The sequence below is a fragment of the Nannospalax galili genome, unplaced genomic scaffold, assembly GCF_000622305.1.
Source record: "Nannospalax galili isolate Female #2095 unplaced genomic scaffold, S.galili_v1.0 scaffold1314, whole genome shotgun sequence".
Taxonomy (NCBI): Eukaryota; Metazoa; Chordata; class Mammalia; order Rodentia; family Spalacidae; genus Nannospalax; species Nannospalax galili.
The window spans coordinates 86,077-106,218 of record NW_008333976.1 but is presented as its reverse complement, the minus strand read 5'-3'; the positions used below and the strand labels follow the sequence as shown (position 1 = coordinate 106,218).

Sequence of the window (20,142 nt, the reverse complement as noted above, 5' to 3'; positions counted from 1 at the left end):
AGATCCGCTTGCCTCTGCCTCCCGAGCGCTGGGATGGCAGAGAATGCATTTCTAAAAGCTCCACGTCTTTTTTTTTGACAGTCTTACTCTGTCCAGGCTGTACTGGAACTGTGTAGTCCAGGCTGGCCTGGAGTTCAAGATGATGTTCCTGCCCCAGTCGTCTCAGTGTTAAGAGTACAGGCATGCGCTGTCATGCATGTGAAATTCTTAATTCTTTTCTTTTTTTGTGACAGGATCTCCTATATTCCAGGCTAGCCCTAAACTCATGGGTAGCTAAGGAGGAACTTGAGCTCCTGATCCTCCTGTCTCTCAAATTCTGGAGTGCAGGTGAGCACCCCCCATGCCCAGCCTGCCTTTTTTGACCCTGCTCAATTTCTACACACTAGGAAGAGTGGACCCGGATTTAGTTCTTTCTTAACTGTTATCCATATAATGTACATGTCTTAGTTTTGCTTCCTGGTCTGTGATAAAATACTGTCAAAGGCAGCTGAAGGGAGAAAGGGCTCATGTGGCTCACAGTTCCAGGGTACAGTCCGTCTTGGGAAGCGAAGGCGGGGGAAAAAAGCTGCTGCTCCCATCACATTTAGTTAAGAATGGAGGCATACCATTCATACACGTAAAATAAAAATAATAAGGGGCTGGAGAAACGGCTCAGCGGTTAAGAACACTGACTGCTCTAGCAGAGGACCCAGGTTCAATTCTCAGCACCCACATGGTGGCTACAAACCTTCCTTAACCCCAGTTCCAGGAGAATCCAAAGACCTCTTCTGACTTCCGCGGCATTGCACGACATGTGTGCACTTGCATACATTGTAGGCAATATGCTCACACACATAAAATAGAAATAATAAATAAAATATTAAAAAATAAATTAAAAAATAATAAAATATATATAAAAAAAAAGAATGAAGAGTAATGAATGAACGCCTGCCCGCTTGTGCTCGGCAGGGTTTGTCCACCCCTGCACCAGCACCGCCACAGCGGGCAGGACTTCCCGCTGATCAAGATGCCCCCACAGATACACCTGGAAGCCAGAAATCACCTAGACCATCCCTCAGAGAGGCTCCTTCCCAGACCATTCTGGATTTGTCATGTTGACAATGGAAACCAGCCATCACAGCACACAGCTGCACTGTCCTGAATCTCTCTGTACACAGAGGATGCCCTTTTCTCTACCTATTGAAATATGGTGAAAAATAAGAGCAATGACAATTTTTTACCCATTACCCATTCAGGATACATAATACAAAGTTTAATTTTTTTGTTTTGCTTTTTTGAGACAGGGTTCCACTGTGGCTCTGCCTAGCTTGCAACTCACTATGTAGACCACCTGCCTCTGCCTTGGCATGCTAGGATCAAAGGCCTGTAACTACTATGCCCAGCCCAAAGTTTAAAATATTTTAATTTAAAAAGTTAAGAGAGGCTGGAGAGGAGGGTCAGTGGTTAAGAACACTGGCTGCTCTTGCAGAGGACCCAGGTTAGATTCCCCTGCACTCATACGGCGGCTAACAACTGTCCATAACTCCAGATCCATGGGATCTGACACCCTCTTCTGACCTCCACTGGCACTGCATGAAAGGGTGCACTTACACACATGTAGGCAATACATATAAACATTAAATAGAAACAATAAAATACTTAAAAATAAATATAATTAATTAGAAAAGCAAAATCACTTTAGAATAATTAGAAGATTTAGCCACCAAGAAAAAATTCTAAATTGTCTAGGACACTATAAAAGTGGATACATGGGGCTGGAGAGATGGCTTAGCAGTTAAGAGCACTGGCTACTCTGGCAGAGCACCCAGGTTCGAATCCCAGCACCCACATGGCAGCTAACAACCATCTGTAACTCCTGTTCCAAGGTGATCCAATGCCCTCTTCTGGCCTCCTCCAGCACTGCATGATACAGGTGCACTTACATACGTGCATAAAGGCATAACACTCATACACATAAATTCTTAAAAAGTGGATACATAAACATTGATCCAAGCTCACATGTACAGCACCACATGAGCCATACATAGTGTAAAGCACCACCCCTGGGTGAAGTCACTGTGCCACTGCAGATCTACCAATTCCAACAGACGCAGCATCCCAGGGAGGAGCAAGGAGAATGGAGGGAAGCTGTGATGACGCGCAGGCACACGTGTGGCAACTCCACACTTCCTGCTGTTCTGCTATGAACACACACACACACACACACACACACACACACACACACACCCCTGCAGAAATTAACTAACTGGTCCTAAAATTCATATAGAACTCAAAGGGACCCCAATCTAATAGTGGTAATCAGCACAGCACAGTTCTGGCACAGGGACAGATATATCTATCTAAGAATAAACCCCAGGAGTTACTGGGAACTGATTTTCCAGGAAGGGCACCAGCACAATTCAATAGGGAAAGAACAGACTTTTCAGCAAATGGTACTAGATCACTGGATAGCCACACGCTAAAAAAGGAAGCTGGGCTTGAACGTTGTGCAAAGACACAAAACTAAACAGATCAGACCTAAATGGAAGAACTAAAACTATAATACTCTTGGGAAAAAAACAGCAAATTGTCAGGAGCTGGAGTTAGGCAAAACTTATTAGGACATCAAAAGCTCATAAGAAAAGAAAAAAATAGCAAAACTGGTTCACCAAAATTAACAAGTTTTTTTTCTTGTCTTTTTGAGATAGGGTCTCCCTATAGTCCCAGCTGCCCTGGAACTATGTAGACCAGGCTGGTCTTGAACTCACAGAGATCTGCCTGCCTCTGCCTCCCGAGTGCTGGGACCATAGGCATGGCATGCGCCACCACGCCTGGCTCTAAAACTAACAAGTTTTACAAAACCATACTGTTACACTAATTAACATGACTAATACCAAAAAGTCAAGCGACAGCTGGGCATGGTGGTGCACAGCTGTAATCCCAGCCCTTAAGAAGCTGAAATGAAAGGGTTGATAGATGGTTCCAGGCTAGCATGGGCTACATGGTAAGACCCTGTATCAAAAAAAAAAAAAAGTTAAATTGCTATTTCTTTTTTTTAATTTGTGTGTGGGGGGGTCTTTTTGAGGCAGCTGGCCTGGAACTCACTATGTAGACCAGGCTGGCCTTGAACTTACAGAGATCCTTCTGCCTCTGCCTCCCAAGTGTTAGAATTAAAAGCATAAGCTACCATGCCTGGCTTTTTGAAAAAAATATTTTTATGTGTATAAGTATATTGCCTGCATGTATGTAAGTGCACCCATTGTCATGCAATGCCCATGGAGGTCAGAAGAGAACATCAGAGCCCCTGGAACTGGAATTATGGATGGTTGTTAGCTGCCATGTGAATGCTAGAATCTGAACCTGGGTCCTCTGTAAGAGCAGTTGGTGCTCCTAACTACTGAGCCATCTCTCCAGCCCCCTAAATTGCTATTTCTATGAGTCTAACATCAGTCCTCTCCCCTTTGACTATCTTAACCATTAGCAGATCTTCTGACAGGCAAGTTCCTAGACTTGCAATGCTAAAGCCAGAATGGTGGTGACCTCCCATCTTAATAAGGGAATGAGGCTAGATCTTACTTGCTTATTATCAAATCAAATTTATAATTATGAACACATCCTTGGGACACAGGAAGTGGATAAAAGCCTGATAAAACAGCTGTAATGATAGAGTCCACACTCATAGGCCCTTTCTAAAAACAGATTATAGGACGTTCTCAGTCAAACACAGCTGAGCCAGGCCACAGCTGGCTCAAGAATTTCCACTCTGACCCTAGGCAACCTATCAACTCCTCAGCAATCCCTAAGGACCACAGAGGGCTTGCTCAGAGTGTGGCCCAGAAGGCTGCCCCTGTAGAATTCCTGCCTCAGTGAGGGTCTCTCCTGGAAGGCAAAGAAACTGAGCAGCAGTGGGTGGAAGCTGGAGCGCAAACCTGCCTGTGTCTTCGGGAACACCACTCTGTAGTGTGAGTCACTAGCTCTGTCTGTTGACATAGTTCGGTTCAAATCTACTCCAGCCACCTACTGACTAGCTGGTTGACCTTGGTAACCTTTCAAAATTTTCACCAGCCTGACCCCAAATTTCCTGATAACCTGTTGTCCTGTCAGTAAGATGACACCTGCTTGCAAAAGTCACAGCTTGTATGTTGATAACCACATGTTCTCAGCCAGCTGCTAACTACTATCAACCACTCCCAATCACAGGGGTGGAGGGTGGGGGTGAGGTTCCCCTTCTCGATCTCATGGCCACTGGATATAATTTCGTCCCTGCTCCCTGAACTGTTTGGTTACTTGTGAACAGCTCTGACCAGATGCAGTATAACGATTCCTGGAAGCCTCTGCTTTAGAAGAGTTGTTTTAAGCCTGGCAGGAAGAAAACATGGACATTCTGCAGTCAGTGGCTGGAAAGAGCACTCAGCGGACAGGTGTGGCTGTTCTCACTTGCTGGAGCCTCCAGGGGTGGCCTGAGGCTTGTTCTTACTACCGTGTCAACCACAGAGCTCCCACACCTGAGGCCTCGTCCTGCCGCCCCTCTCCCCGGTCAGGTGGGCAGTAAGTATCATTCACTCCTCACACCCCGTTAGAGACAGTGGGGAAAGACGACTGTACCTCAGAACTGCATACCTGGAGAACTGAAAACACCTGGGAATCATCAATCCAAAGTTACCTGGGAAGGGGGAGGCAAATGCTGAAGGTGTTTCCGAATAGTTCTTGTGTTTCAGACACAGAAAATACTTACTAAATGCATCCACTGCCTTTGTCATATTGTTCTGGGCAGACCTGAGAAAATAAAATAAACAGTGTTTCCCCTTGAAAACTAAAGAAAACAAAAACACTAGGCAGATTCTCAGTGGCTAGCCCATTCCATTTAGGGTTATAAATGTTTTGGCTTCTATGTGGCCTGTCAAGTACCCAATGATTCTTGATGCTCTCTGCTCTGGAGTCCCCATCTTAGCCCAGGCCCTTGCTTCAGAGCACTGCCCAGCACTCTTCATGGAGACAACTCTTTCCTAACATATTACACAAACTCACTTATGCATCTCCTTTTTGGAAACGACACAGAGTTAGAAAGAAATACACTTTGACGTTGCTGTATACATGCCTGTCCTATGCCCTTAACAAGCTCCTGTATGCACCAGGGATCACACCTAGGCTGCTGCATGTGCTGTGCAAACGCTACCCATGAGCTGCATCCCCGCCCAAACACACACTGTTAATCTTGCTATCTTCAAATTTAGGAAAGAATCTGAGTGCTCCAGTTCCCACGACTCCTGTCCTGTAACCCCAACCCTCCGGCATTTCCCTGTCCTGTAACCCCAACCCTCCGGCATTTCCCTGTCCTGTAACCCCCACCCTCCGGCATCTCCCTGTCCTGTAACCCCAACCCTCCGGCATTTCCCTCTCCTTGATTCTCACTATGTGGCCCTGGCTGTCCTGGAACTCACTACATATAAGGCCGGCCTCAAAGCCATGGCGCTTCACCAGCCTCTGCCTCCCAAGTGCTGGGACTGGCCCAGCATTTGCATTCCTTGACGCCATGGCCGTCCTGAGTGGCAGGACTGGGACACAGAATCGTCTTTTAGTCAGGTGGCTTCATTTTTCTAAGTTTTATTTCCTTATTTGTGAAATAAGGACTCTAGCACTTCTAAGTCAGAGTTGGATTAGACGATGTAATTGAAATCTGACTGAAGAGATTCCGCAGAAGCAGGTTGTGGTGGTCCGTGCCTTTAATCCCAGCACTTGGGAGGCAGGGGCAGGCAGATCTCTGTGAGTTCAAGGCTAGCCTGAAGCTACAGGGAGACCATGCCTCAAAAAAGACCAAAAAAAAAAAAAAAAAAAAAGTTGAACTTCTCAACCCGCTGACGCCACTTCCCAAATTCTGGGATTATAGGTGTGCACCATCACACATTACTTACAAAATGCTGGTGACCCAAAGCTAGGCTTTGTACCTGCTAGGCAAAACACTGTCAACTGAGCTACATCCCAAACCCCTGCAAAAATATTTTGTTGTTGGTTGGTTTGAGACAGGGTCTCAATCTGTGTTTCAGGCTGTCCTGGAATTTACTATGTAGCTCAGGCTGGCTTTATACCTAGTGATCCTCTTGCCTCAGTCTCATAAATGCTGGGATTACAGGTGTGTGCCATCACTCCTGGGTTCAGTTTTTAAAGAATTCCATTTCTTTTACCATAAGCCAAATCTACTTCTCCTAAAAAAAAAAAAAAAAAAAAAAAAAAGTAGGGGGAGGGTGGGACTCTAGGCCTGGAAAGATGGCTCAGCGGTCAAGGGCACTGGCTGCGCTTCCAGAAGACTCTAATTTAGTTCCAAGCACCGATATGGCAGTTAACATTGGTCCTTAGCTCTAGTTCAGGGGATCCAATGCCCTCTTCTGGCCTCCTTGGGTATTGCATGCACATGGTGAACTTTCATACATGAAGGCGAAACACTCACACGCATTAAACATAAATAAAAAATTTTCCTAATCTTAAAAACGTTTCGGGGAGGGGAACCCTGAAAGAAATTCAGTTGGCCTAAGAAATAAATTGCTGAGGCTGGGCATGGTGGTGCACACCTTCAAAATCCCAGCACTCTGGAGGCAAAGGCAGGCGGATCTCTGTGAATTCTAGGCCAACCTGATCTACATAGTGAGTTCCAGGCCAGCTGGGGCTACAGGGAGATCCTGTCTCAAAAAGACAGGAAAGAGAAAGAGAGAAAGAGAGAGAAAGAGAGGAGGGATGGAGGAAGAGGGAGGGAGGGAGGAAGAAACTGCTGAGCATGGAGGTCCATGCCTTTGATCCCAGTACTTAGGAGGCAAAGACAGGTGGGTCTCTTGAGTTCAAGGGCAACTGGTCTACACAGAGAGTTCTACACCAGCTAGAGTTGCATAGTGAGAGCCTGTCTCAAAACCAAAACCAAAACAACCAACAGGCACTTGTGCACTGCCACACCCTCTGGGTTTAGAAGAGGGCTGGCACACAATCAGTACTGTCTGAAGAACAAAGATACAGAAGCTTCATGTACAGGAGGCAGTAAGGGCGAGAACGTGCTAAACAGGTTGCCTGGTATTCCTAAGAACTGCACCTTGAGGCTGAGATGGCTTAGCAGTTAAGAGCACTGGCTGCACTTGCAGAGGACCTGGGGTTTGGTTCCCAGCACCCACACTGAGGCTAATGACTGTCTTTAACTCCAGTTCCAGAGGATCTGACACCCTCTTCTGGCCTTTGTGGGCAATGTACACACATAGTGAACTTCCATATATGCAGGCAAAATACTCATAAACATAAAATAAAAATAATAAAAAAAGGAACTATACCTTATCATGGGTGCAGTGCCTCTTGCTCCAATGCTATAAACACATCATCACAGCTCTGGTGTGCAGGTCTCTGTACTGCACTCACACAAACTGCGCCCTGCAGCCCTAGGCCACATAATCATATGGGTCCACTGTCACATAGATAGTGTCTCACTAAGAGAAACCCTGTTATGTGATGCATGACTCTGCATGTGTGGTACCCAAGTACCACTTCTCCTTTGAGCTCAGTACCAACTCTGAACTGATGAATTTTAGGCATTCTTTTGACTAAAAGGCAACAGAGTGTTTAATGCAAAAGTTTTAGCAATGCCTGAAAAGTGGTAAGACAATCCTCTCAATTACCAATTCAGATACAAAACAAGGGTTTAATTTCTCTTTCTCAAACCTCAATGACACTGACGATAAATCACCTATATTAGGTTTGTTTGGTTTTTGAAACAGGTCTTACATAACCTAGGCTGGCCTCAAACTTGCTATGTGACAGAGAATGACACTGACCTCCTAATCCTCCTGCCTCTTTGGGGAACCCTGCTGCTAGGGTTGTGACAGTCCTCCATGTCCGGATATTGCTCTGCTGTAAATGGAAGGACTCCCCTTCTCAGCAAGGGGCTTCCTGCTCTCTGCCTGACTTACCTGGAGAGTGCAGCCAAGCACAGATGCCTGACCTTATTTGGAACATGACCTTTGGCATAGCTACCTGGAGTAAAAACTACCCCCAGGTTTTTTCTGTATGATAATTAGGCATAGCTGGGGCTACAGGGAGACCCTGTCTCAAAAAGACCAAAAAAATCCTACTTTCAGCTGAATGTGATAGCAATGCAGCTGTATCTCAGCAAACAAAACAACAAAGAGCAGAGCCTGGCACTCAGTACATTTTAATTTTTTTTATTTATTTATTTTTTTGGTCTTTTTGAGACATGGTCTCCCTATAGCCCCAGCTGTCCTGGAACTCACTGTGTAGACCAGGCTGGCCTTGAATTCAAAGAGATCTGCCTGCCTCTGCCTCCCAAGTGTTGAGACTACAGGCATGCGCCACCACGCCCAGGAATGCTTTTCTTTTTTAAAGACAGGATCTCTGTATGTAGCCTGACACTATGTAGCCCAGGTTGGCCTCAGCCTCCCAAATACTGGGATTACTGGGACACACTATGAAGCTTGACTTCTTACTGGTTTTTGAGCCAGGCCCAAATCATTGCTTTAAAGTTGCCTTATTACCTCATTTGAAGGCTTGAATCAAATACCTTGTCTGCATCTGTGCCAAAATAAAGCCATCAATCCACAGGGCACCTGTGGGTCTGCATTGTCTTCAGAGCACAGCAGATCCACTGAGCCTGTCTCATTTCACCGTCCAATCTTGGCAGAGTCTCTATCAGAATGCCAGGGTCTCACATGATACAGGTTCTAAGCTGACCTACTCTTGTAGGGCCAAATACTTTGTTGCAGAAAAAACAGTATGTAAAATGTCACTTTATTTTAAAAAATTTTTAAGCAGAGTGTAGTTGTGCAAACCTTTAATCCCAGGACCTGGGAGGCAGAAGCAGGCGGATCTCTGTGTGTTCAAGGTTAGCCTGTCTAATAGTGAGTTCCAGGCCAGCTGGGGCTACATAGTGAGTTCCAGGCCAGCTGGGGCTAAAAAAAAGGGATTTCTGCTACCAGAGTCCTGCCGTGAGGGCTGGGAAAAGACTCGGATCTCCGCCGAACCTTTCACTGCCTCCTTTCTCAAACAGCCTCCTCCTTCTTCTCTCACTGCCTCCTTTCTCGGACAGCCTCCTCCTTCTCTCACTGCCTCCTTTCTCGGACAGCCTCCTCCTTCTCTCACTGCCTCCTTTCTCGGACAGCCTCCTTCTTCTCTCACTGCCTCCTTTCTCGAACAGCCTCCTCCTTCTTCTCTCACTGCCTCCTTTCTCGGACAGCCTCCTCCTTCTCTCACTGCCTCCTTTCTTGGACAGCCTCCTTCTTCTTTGCCCACCACAGTTCCCCGTTCATCTTTCCTTGACTGTCTGTCCCACTTATCAGAGACTATCAGGCATAGCTACTACAGTGAAGCAGGTTAGCAATCTCTAGACCACATTTACTCAAAATCTACTTCAACATGAACAGGAATGTTTTCTTACTCTGTGACTTCCATGTCCTGGTCATCGCAAGACTCATCTTCTCCAAGGACATTTTCAGGATCAGGTTTCCGAATGAGAAAGAACAGAACTGTCCCCACAAGGCTAATCACTGTCAGGGCAATAAACACTGTTCTCCGGTCACTCTCTAGGGAGGAGAGAAGAAAGTGGATAGCCTGACCAAACAGTACCAGAGTCAGTTCTATACTAGGGCTGTTTCTAATCTGTAAAACACCGTCTCATTAAATCTGTATTTTAATGCACCAGTAAAAAACTTGGATGACTAAACAGCCATCTCCATCTTTGTCTTTCAGCTAGAGAAATACTAACAAGCCAGAAGAAAACAGTAAGCCAGGTGTGGTGGTGCACACCTTTAAGAAACAGGCAAATCTCTGTGAGTTCAAGGCCAGCCTGATCTGCACACCAAGTCCCAGGCCAGCCGGAGCTACACAGCGAGACTCTGTCTCGAAAAGCAAAATAAAGAAAAAGCTATCAGAAGAAAATTTGCACAAGAACTCAACCCTGCTCTTTTCACTGAAGGAGTGCACAGGCTAACACCACTCAGAAATCTGGGGAGATGAACCAGCATGCTGGCATGCGGCACGACCTTCTGGCCTGCTTGGAGGTGCCCTTGGAAGCACAGTCATGAACTAGAACCTTTACTTAGCAGTAAAACCCGAGGGAAAAGCTTATGAAAATCACCTATCTGAGGGAATTTCAGGATGCCAAAGTTCACTGGAATGACAGAGTGTTAACGGGAGTTTTTGTGGAACTGCTGTTAGGCTTTGGAAAACAACTGAATCAAGCTGTATGAATGAAACCAACCTGATATTTGAGTTTTCCCTTGCCAGGCAAAATATATGTAGAGATTTCCAAAGAACAAGCTGTGGGGGAGAAAGGGGAGAAGATGCTGGGGATTCACTGTAATACTTAGGGTTTTAAAACAATTACTCCCATTATTTGACGAGAAAGATCAAGAACACTTTTTTGCTGTTTCCTACATTTTTTAATATTATTTTTTATTTTTATTTTTTTAGAAGAAGCATATCATTACAGCTTTTACATGCCCAATAACAGTTTCCAGAGCAAAGACACAGCTCCTTCAAAAGTGGCTATACAATTTCTAGGTTCACTGTTGAATCAATACAGTTATACAATATTGAATTCAGTATAAGCCCTGCAAGACATTAAATTGAATGAGTTTTTAACCCTCAAAAAAAGATCTCCATTTCATTCTAAAATACAGTTTCTTACAGAAAGACTCATTGTTTTCGCTACTAACACTGAGATGTTGGTGCATGTGTCTCTAATCTGTATGTATCTAATTATTACTAGTCATAATCATTTGCATTCCATTCCTTGGCGCCTGAAGAACACCCTAATTTATAAAGAACCTGCCTACCCTAGGTTACTTAACAGTATCAACTCCACCTTACTCTTTCTGAGAAAGTTAACTGACCCAGATGCATGTGACTGTAACCTGACTCACACACTGCAGAGGACTTGACTCACTTTGAACATATGATTTACTGGAATTCTAAAAGTGAGTCCTTAGAAACAAATTTAATACCATTTTTAAAAATAGGTAATTTTAAAGAATCCATGAAAAAAAGCTGTATGATTTTGGTATCTGCATCTAGTTGGATGCTTATTTACCACTTTCCTAGGGAAGGGACCATTCAGTAACCCTGTTTCTTACTCTCCAACTCCTTAAAACTAAACTTTTGCAGTGCATGTCCAAGCAACTATAATCCCAGCTACTTGGGGGGCTTGAAGCAGAAGACTCACATGAGTCCACTGAGTTCAAGGCCAGCCTAGGCAGCGTACTGAGACTACCAACCAATCTCAAACAAATAGAAAAAAGAGAAGAAAAAACTCTACCACCAACAACTAAATATTCAGTTTGAGTTAAGCTTGCCAAAACCAAAATTAAAAGATTTTAAGGATTCATTTTAATTATTTTTCTATGCATGTATGTGTGTATGTGTCTGCATGTGCATGCCACAGGTGCCTATGAAGGCCAGAGATATCCAGTACCGCTGGATCTGGAGTTCTGTGGGTACTGGGAGCTGAACTTTGGTCCTCTGGACGAGCAGCAAAGAGAGATGGTTTGACCACTGAACCATCTCTCCAGCCCTTTCTCGTTTTCAAGGTTTATTTTCACTTATATGTCTGTGTGTGTGTGTGTGTGTGTGTGTGTGAGGTATGTGCAAGGGAGTACGGGTGCTGCAGAGGCCATAAGACGGCATCAGATCCCCTGGAACTAGAATTATAGGCAGTTGTAAGCCTTCCAATATGGGTGCCAGAACCAAACTCAAGACCTTTCAGTCATCCTTCCAGTCCCCCACCTCTTAAAAATGTATTAAGTCTACTTATTTGTATATGTCTGTGTGTGTACACCCACATGCCACACAACTTGTGGGCTCACTTCTCTCCTTCCACCATGTGGATTCTGGAGACTGTACTCAGGTCATTAGACCTAGCAGCAAGTGCTTGTATTTGCTTAGCCATCTTACACAGATGCCTGAAACTATGTAGGCCAGGCTGACCTTGAACTCACTGCAATCCTCTCATCTTGGCCTGTAATCACAGGATTACAGATGTGCGCCACTCCAGCCAGCTCTGCAGGACATATTCTTGAAACCTAATGGTCACGAGCAGAAAGCTTGCCTTTGCTTTTTTTCTTAGGAAATATCTACCTGCTGTAGCACTCAGGCTCGGAAACCTTCGTCAACAGCTGCCAGCACTGGAATTTGGCTGGAAGGATGTGGCTGCTGGAGTCCAGATAACCACATTTACACAGGAAAACTTTTAGTCCTGTTGTGTCATCTGTGAAGCGTAGATAATGTCTTTCGCCTCTTAAGTTTATGTGAAAATTATGTGAAATTAAATAAACAATCTAACAGGCCTAGAATGTACCAGATGGAGGTTAATATTATTTTCTCTTTTTTAAAATAAATATTATGTATGTATGTATGTATGTATTTATTTATTTTGGTCTTTTCTGAGACATGGTCTCCCAGTACCACCAGCTGGCCTGGAACTCACTATGTAGACCAGGCTGGCCTTGAACTCACAGAGATCTGCCTGGCTCTGCCTCCCGAGTGCTGGGATTAAAGATGTGCGCCACTACGCCCGGCAGTTAATACTATTTTCTATTTGCTAATCTTAAGTTCTAGTAAGACAGGTCCATGTGTTTTACGTGATTCCATAGACTATGAATCTGCACCACATTCATCTACGAACTTCAGTCATACAACCTAGAAGACAGGAGAGTCTGTAACATAATAAAGATCTAATAAACGGCATGACAAAAAAAAAATCTGAAGGATAGACAAGAGCTCCAAAAAGATTATTACCTGGACTGTAAGAGTGCCCAGAAAATTCCGCTGTTTCTCCCAATCGTGTGCTCATCTGAATTTATTGTCAGGCAATTTCCTTGTGCTGTCCAAAGTACTAAAATTCAAATCAAAGTTTATCAAAAGAACGAAATCACTTAGCTTTACCTGCTAACCATGAAACTGAGACCCTTAAACAAGCCCCAGAAAGTAGAGGTAAACAGTGATGCTCACCTGCAGCTGCCATCCCGATGAAAACAGATGCTGTGTAGAAGGACCATGGGAAAGGCTGGATAAAAACGGCAATGTACATGCTAAAATACAACAGGTCAGTGTATTATAGTCACACAGTACCTGAAACAATGCTAAGCAAGCCCTCGAGGAATCAGTTAGAGGCTGTTGTCCTTAAAATTCAGCTTGCAAAGCACTTTTCTTGGTTCTGGTTTTTGAAACCAGGCAAAGTACACACCAGGCAAGTGCTCTCTCTGCCCTGGAGCCCCATCTTCAGCCCAAGCCACTCATTTTCCAGTTTATGATTTCAAATCTGTAAATCTAGACATTTCCCAGGTTTGCAATGGTCTCTGCCATGAGCTTAACACAGGATGAAATGAAGCTTCTGAGCTCAGAAACTCTTCACTGATTCACCTGAAGCTGCTATTCAACTTCACAGAAAGGAAAACTGTTTCCTAGAAAGTTCTTTTCAACCGTAACAGAGGTTTCTGCATTCTATTCATTAATAGCAAAACAAAAGCTGATACACACCAGGCATGTGGTACCTGCCCATGAGCTTAAACTTTAAAGGCTGACGCAGCAGGACCTCAAGTTTGGGGCCAGCCTTAGCCTGGGCTATAGTGAGACCTTTGATATATACACATCCACTAGAGCAGTATGGGATCCTTGAGCAACAAGAACACCTAATTCCTAAAATATCTGTTCTTCTTCTTGGTCCAGGCCTGCAAATTCTCACGAAAAGTTTACCGTGTGCTTAAAAGATGTTGAATGTATTCTAAATTAAGCAAGTGAAAAAACCCCACACTCACCTGTAAAATAAGCCACTGACAAACATAGAGATTTGAGGCCCCACAATGGCAACCACTGACGGAGTGATCAAGTTCGAAGCAGAGAACACGCCGTAAATAATCGCCATGCTGTAAATACAATGGCATAGAAGAAAGAATAAAAGCCTTAAGTAACACCTCCAAAGTTCACTTCTAAAATTCTACTTGGGGCCAGCAAGATATTTTAGTGTGCATAGGCACGTGCTCCCAAAGCCTGACAACCTGATTCCATTCCCAGAATTCACATGGTGGAAGGAGAGAACCAACTCCCTCCAGTTCTCCTCTGATCTCCATACGCAGATACACACACCATGCACATGCATACACACACAATAAACCTCCACTCAGAGTCTGTAGATTTTGTATTATTTAATTTTATTTTAGTGAGTGTTTTGCGTGAATGTATATAAATGCACCACATAGGTGCAATGCCTAGAGACCAGAAAAGGGCATCCGATCCCCTGGAGTTACTGCCTGTTGTGAGCTGTCACGTGGGTCCTAGAAACTGAACCCAGGTCCTCTTTAAGAGCAGCCAGTGCTCTTAACCATGAGCCATCATCTCTCTAGCCCCCAGATTTTTTTTTTTTTAATTCACATTCTTTAGTGGCTGGAGTGATGGTTCAGTGGTTAAGAGCACTGGGTGCTCATGCAGAAGGCCTGGGTTTGGTTCCCAGAACCCATGTGGCCAACAACCATCTATAACTCCAGTTCCAGGGGATGCAATGCACTCTTCTGGCTTCATGGGCACTGCACACCGCGGTGCACTTATATACATGCAGGCAAAACACTCATTCAAAAAAATTTTTTTTTTAAATTTACAAATTTGTATTTTTTTGTCAGAATTTACCATTGTATCCTTAAATACTGCATTAAAGTTCTCATTTCTATAATATGTAAAAATACATACATTCAACATTCAATTTTATGTCTTACAGGGCTTAGACTGAGTTCAATATTGTATAACTGTATTAATGTAACAGTGAACCTAGAAATTTTATAGCCACTTTTGTCTTTGCTCTGGAAACTGTTTTTGGGCATGTTAAAACTGTAATGATATGCTTCTTCTAAAAAAAATAATAATAATATTAAAATAAAATAAAAAAATAAAAATTTCCCTATATATATATATTTGGATAGATGATGGATGGATGGATGGACGGTTTCTCAAGACAGCATCCTGTTATGTAGCCCTGGCTTGTCTAGAACTCACTATGCAGCCCAGGCTGGATTTGAATTCATAGCAATCCTGCCTTGGCATCCCAAGTGCTGGGATTACAGGCATACACCTTGGTATAGGCATACACCTTGTTATTTTGGGTTTGATCTGAGATAAGGTCTCACTATATAGTCTTGGATGGTCTCAAATTTGCAGCAATCCTTCTGTCTGTCTCCTCAGTACTAGGATTACATGTGCCACCATGCCTGGCTTATACTAAAAATTTAATTAATATGTACTAAATATCAGATTTTTCTTTGAATAAACTTGCCAATGACAATACATTCTGATGGTGAGTTTTAACTATTGCTAATTTTAACAGGTACTGGGCTAAGTAGTTTACAGATACTTCCTCTTTTAAGCCTAGAATCTCTTTCATTCCCAACTTACAGAAAACTGAATTACAGTGAAGTTGCCCCAAGGTCAGTGGGTCTCTAGGGAACGGTGAGTGAGGATCCCAGCTCTGGCAATTTGACTTTAGGGGCCTAGAAGTCTGCTCTACTAATTTAGCTTACAATTTCTGCTAACTGCCCAACATTACTTTGCTGTAAATAACACCACAGAGCTATAACTTGCTGCACTAGAATTTAACTCAGATTAATGGTCTCATTTGGACCTTTTTCAGTTATTGTTGACTCAGCCCTAATACATACACACACACACACACACACGGGCTATACATACAGATTATATAAACATGTAAGTTATATATGGAAAGTTGCTTTGTTTTTTTGTTTTTGTCTTTCTAAGACAGGGTCTCCTATTAACTTACTATATAGACCAGGCTGACCTTGAATTCACAAAGATCTGCCTACGCCACTATGCACAACTGCTTTGGGGTTTTAAGATAGGATCTTACTATATAGCCCAGGATGGCCTTCAACTCACAGTCCTCCTGCCTCAGATTCCAATGTGCTGGGATTATAAGCATGCAACCATACCTAGCTCTACTCTATGTAACTTTTTTCTTCTTCTTTTTCTTACTACATGTATCTTGAACAGAGTGGAACTAAAGCCATTCTGAGGGTCCTGGTCTCAATTACTAGCCAGTGTTTAAATCTGTAAATTCAAAGTAAATTATTTTTTGGCATTCATGAACTTCTCAAATATTAAACGTGTTCTTTCAAATACTTAGAAGACACACTACTACAAAGAGCTGATATTGCTTAAAAAACAGATATTAACATCCATTTATTCTCAAATACTATTTAGTAATAAAGAACCAAAATAAGAGTTTTGGATTATGGGAGTGTCACAATCTACTATCTAACTGTAGAGAATTAGGTAGCCAGGCACAGCAGGGTGGGTCTGCAATCCCAGCACTCTTAAGTCTGAGGTAAGAGTAAGTTCCTGGACTGCTTGGGCTACAGGGTGAGACTGTGTGAAACAACAAAGTATTCGGATAGTTCAGTTTAACCATTCCGCAATGTATGTGTATACTTTAAAATGTAGAAAAAAACATACAATTTTTAAAGAGCCATTTCTGGGCATGATGCATGCCTTTAATCCCAGCATTTGGAAGACAGAAGCAGGTAGATCTCTGAATTTGAGGCCAGCCTAGTCTACACAGTAAGTTCCAGGCAGTCAGGACTACATACTGAGACTCTCTTAATAAGGAGAACAAGGACTGGGAGCTGGAGAAATAGCTCACTGTCTAAAAAAGGGCACATTAGGGGCTGGAAAGATGGCTCAGTGGTTAGGAGCACTGGTTGTTCTTACTGAGAGCCAGGGTTTGGTTTCCAGAACCCACATGGCTGTTAACAACTGTCTGTAACTCCAGTTCCAGAGAATCCAAAGCCCTCTTCTGACCTCTGAAGGCATGGTGGCACACACCTTTAGTCCAGCACTCAGGAGGCAGAGGCTGGTCTACACGGCAAAAGTTCCATACCAGCTATGGCTACAGGAAGACCCTGTCTTAAAAAAAACCCAATCCCAGCAGTAGGGAAACAGAAGGAAGAGGATCAGGAGTTCAAGGTCATCTCTGGCAACACATTAAGGTCAAGGCCAGCCAGAGGTTACAGGAAAGTAGCGCATTCCTAGCCACAATCCCTAGCACTAGTGCCTGGTGAGTTTTCATTTTCTCCAGTTGTAAAATTAGGACTAAACAGTGTAAAAATCTAAAAGCTTCTAAAACCAAGATCAAGTGTTTCAACAATCGCAACACTGTTTAGGGTTGGGAAAATATAATTATGACAAAACATGCATGCTTATTAAATGTGGAACACTAGACCAGGTCTTTCTAGCCATCATCTGGGCTCACACGGTAACAAAACACTCAAGTTTTCAATCTGAGTATCTAATTCTACATAAAACCTAAAGTTATCTTCTAAAAATTTTATTACATTTATTTATTTATTTTTGCCAGGTGTGGTGGTGCACACCTTTAGTCCCAGCACTTGGGACGCAGAGGCAGGCAAATCTCTGTGAGTTCAAGGCCAGCCTGGTCTACATTGTGAGTTCCAGGACAGCTGGGGCTACAGGGAGACCCTGTCTCAAAAAGGCCAAAAACAATTTTTAAATTACATTTATTTATTTAATTTTCGTATGTGTATGCGTAGGAGGCCAGAGGACAACTTGTGGAAGACTGAACTCGGGTAGTCAAGCTTGGAGGAAAAAAATCACTGCTTTTCAAGTATACGAAAGGAATCACTGCTATTCATAAAAATTTTACTGCCTGCTGGGCATGGTGGTGCACCTTCGATCCCAGTGTGTGTGGGGCAGAGGCAGGCATATCTCTGTGAGAGGGATACCAGCCTGGTCTATACACAGGTAGTTCCAGGACAGCTGGGCTACAAGGAGATCCTGTCTTAAAGACATTTCTTACCCCCCCCCCCAATTATTGCTGTTTTTTGTGGGGGGGAACGTAGGCAACTATTACTACATGCAAAGTAAATCATGCAAACAGTACATACAATACCTGGTATATCCACTGCCATGGAAGTCTGTGCTATTTAAGCTCCTGATGACAGTTTGCTGTGTGGAAGATAAAACTAATCAATGACTAAGTCTTGCAATCTGAGCCCTCCCCCTTGGAAAGTCTAAGCACTCAGGAAAAAAAAAATTCAAAACTCAAAATGCTCACTACTCTACACCCAAGCTCCACCAGGAATGAAGACGAAACAATAACGAAGGAGGGAGGGGCAGCCAGCTGTACCTACACTGGGTTTTACTGCCTTAACCGTCCAAGAACAACTTAAAGAGTTTAACACAGACAAGAATTACAGCTAACTATGGTCAACATCCAAACTCGATCGAATCGGAGTGCTGAACAAATCTATAAGAAACGTTTGACACATGGAATCAAATCAAATCATAGAAAACGAGGCTAGATCAAAACAAAGTGCAATTTGCGCATAACTAGCAGACGTAACTGACGAGTGTTCTCACTACTAGGATGAGTAACGACAGAACTTCCGAGGAGGGCGTAGGGATTCCAACTCACCGCCACATTTCCACAAGTCTGAAAGGCGGTGAACATAAACATAAAAGCAAGTCCTAAAACGACGATGTTGAAAAGCTTTTTGGATTCCGGGGACATTTTGGCTCGGCTCTGCGGAAGGTCAGCGGCGGCCCAGGACTGTCACCTCTCCTCCAGGCGAACCCCACTGACAATCCAGAGGGAGGAAACCAGAGGATGAGAGCGCGCAGATCCGGGAGCCAGACAGCCGAGCTGTCTACTTCCCGTCCTTGGACGGGAACCGCGGCCTACGGCGAAGCTCTCCGCACAGGCAGTTACAACATTCCCGGGACACGGTCCGAGCACTGAGACCAGCAACCCCGTGCTAGGTGAAGGGCCCACGAGGGGGACTAGGGGCAAGGACTAGCAGCAGCTGCCCCACCGGCCGCCCCGCCCTCGGGGCCTCGCTCACCGCAAATCACGAGACCAGTCAGCTGACCGCGGTGCGTAAAGCCTGCCGGGAAATGTAGTTTAATCTCTGGCTGCTCAGGGCACGCATGCGCAGCCCTCGCGCCCCTGGAAAAAGGGAGCATAAGGGGTGCGGGAAAAGTGAAACTGGGGCGCCCAAGTCGCAAGCTTCGGGAGGGGAGGGGGTCCGGAGCCGGCGGGCGGAATCGGAGGAGGCCGGGGCCAGACAGGCAAAGAATAGCCGGAGTACCGCTCCGACAGGGGCGGGGCTGAGGGCTGGGCAGAAAGGTGCGTGGAGCTCGGGTATTGGCACGGGGAGAAGGCGGGGCCTAGGCAGGGCGCGTCTCATCTCCCTCCCCCTCGAGTGCTCGCCGACGGAAAGAGCATTTGGCGGGCTTTCCAACTGCCTGCAAAGGCCGCTCCCCCTCCCCGCCGCAGTGACTGCGCGCTTTTCGGCCCGCCCGCCGCGCTACGCGCAGGCGTGAGGGGGCGGGGCGAGGCGCGCGGCGCCAACGTTACGGGGCGGGGCCGGGTGAGCCAATCAGAAGATTCATTTCCGGGTGGCGCGGGCGCCATTTTGTGAGCGAAGCTATAAATACACGCTGGAGGCCGGCCGCCAGTTCAGTTGCTGGGTAGGTGCGCTGGTTTCTACGTTCGCGTGCCCACGGGCCTTGGGGTTCCAGTTACCCACGCGGGAAGCTACTACCCGGGTTGAGGCGCGGTGCGAGGCCGCCCCAGCCTGACTAGGCCGCGCACTCCAGCGAGCGCGCGGGCCGGACCACGGCGTTAGCGTCTCGTCGCCAGTTCTCGGGGCCCCGGGCCGCCTGACCGCCATGAGTTACGGCCGACCGCCACCCGACGTGGAGGGCATGACCTCCCTCAAGGTGGACAACCTGACCTACCGCACCTCGCCCGACACCCTGAGGCGCGTCTTCGAGAAGTACGGGCGCGTCGGCGACGTGTACATCCCGCGGGACCGCTACACCAAGGAGTCCCGCGGCTTCGCCTTCGTCCGCTTCCACGACAAGCGCGACGCCGAGGACGCCATGGACGCCATGGACGGGGCGGTACTGGACGGCCGCGAACTGCGCGTGCAGATGGCGCGCTACGGCCGGCCTCCCGACTCGCACCACAGCCGGCGCGGCCCGCCGCCGCGCAGGTACGGCGGAGGAGGCTACGGGCGTCGGAGCCGCAGGTGAGCGGGCGGGCCCACAAAGGAGCACGTGGGGCGGGCGGCCGGGCGGGCCGGACCTTCCGGAGACCCCGCC

At 45.5% G+C, this 20,142-nt stretch overlaps 2 protein-coding genes across 7 annotated transcripts in view; one reads left to right on the top strand and one right to left on the bottom strand.

The window, feature by feature from the left end:
• The window catches only part of Mfsd11 (major facilitator superfamily domain containing 11), a 31,986-nt gene extending 12,644 nt beyond the window's left edge, over nt 1-19,342 (bottom strand). The window contains exons 1-9 of one of the 3 annotated variants that reach the window (XM_008828921.3): nt 18,879-19,342; nt 18,452-18,614; nt 17,927-17,982; nt 13,776-13,883; nt 12,970-13,049; nt 12,757-12,853; nt 10,223-10,281; nt 9,401-9,545; nt 4,715-4,755 (exon numbers count right to left, since the gene is read on the bottom strand). In XM_008828921.3, coding sequence (XP_008827143.1) covers nt 4,715-4,755; nt 9,401-9,545; nt 10,223-10,281; nt 12,757-12,853; nt 12,970-13,049; nt 13,776-13,883; nt 17,927-17,982; nt 18,452-18,547 — 682 coding nt within the window. In that variant the 5' untranslated portion in view covers nt 18,548-18,614; nt 18,879-19,342. The other 2 variants (XM_008828920.3, XM_029561518.1) reach the window with 2 other exon arrangements.
• Nucleotides 19,343-19,499: 157 nt separating this feature from the next.
• Nucleotides 19,500-20,142, top strand: part of Srsf2 (serine and arginine rich splicing factor 2) — a 3,341-nt gene continuing 2,698 nt past the window's right edge. For 2 of the 4 annotated variants that reach the window (XR_001872346.2, XM_029561522.1), the window contains exon 1: nt 19,500-20,069. Coding sequence is in view for 2 of the 4 variants with exons in the window: in XM_029561522.1 (XP_029417382.1) it covers nt 19,708-20,069 (362 nt within the window). In the remaining 2 variants the exon portion in view is untranslated. The remainder of the gene's footprint in view (nt 20,070-20,142) is intronic. The other 2 variants (XR_003848830.1, XM_008828919.3) reach the window with 1 other exon arrangement.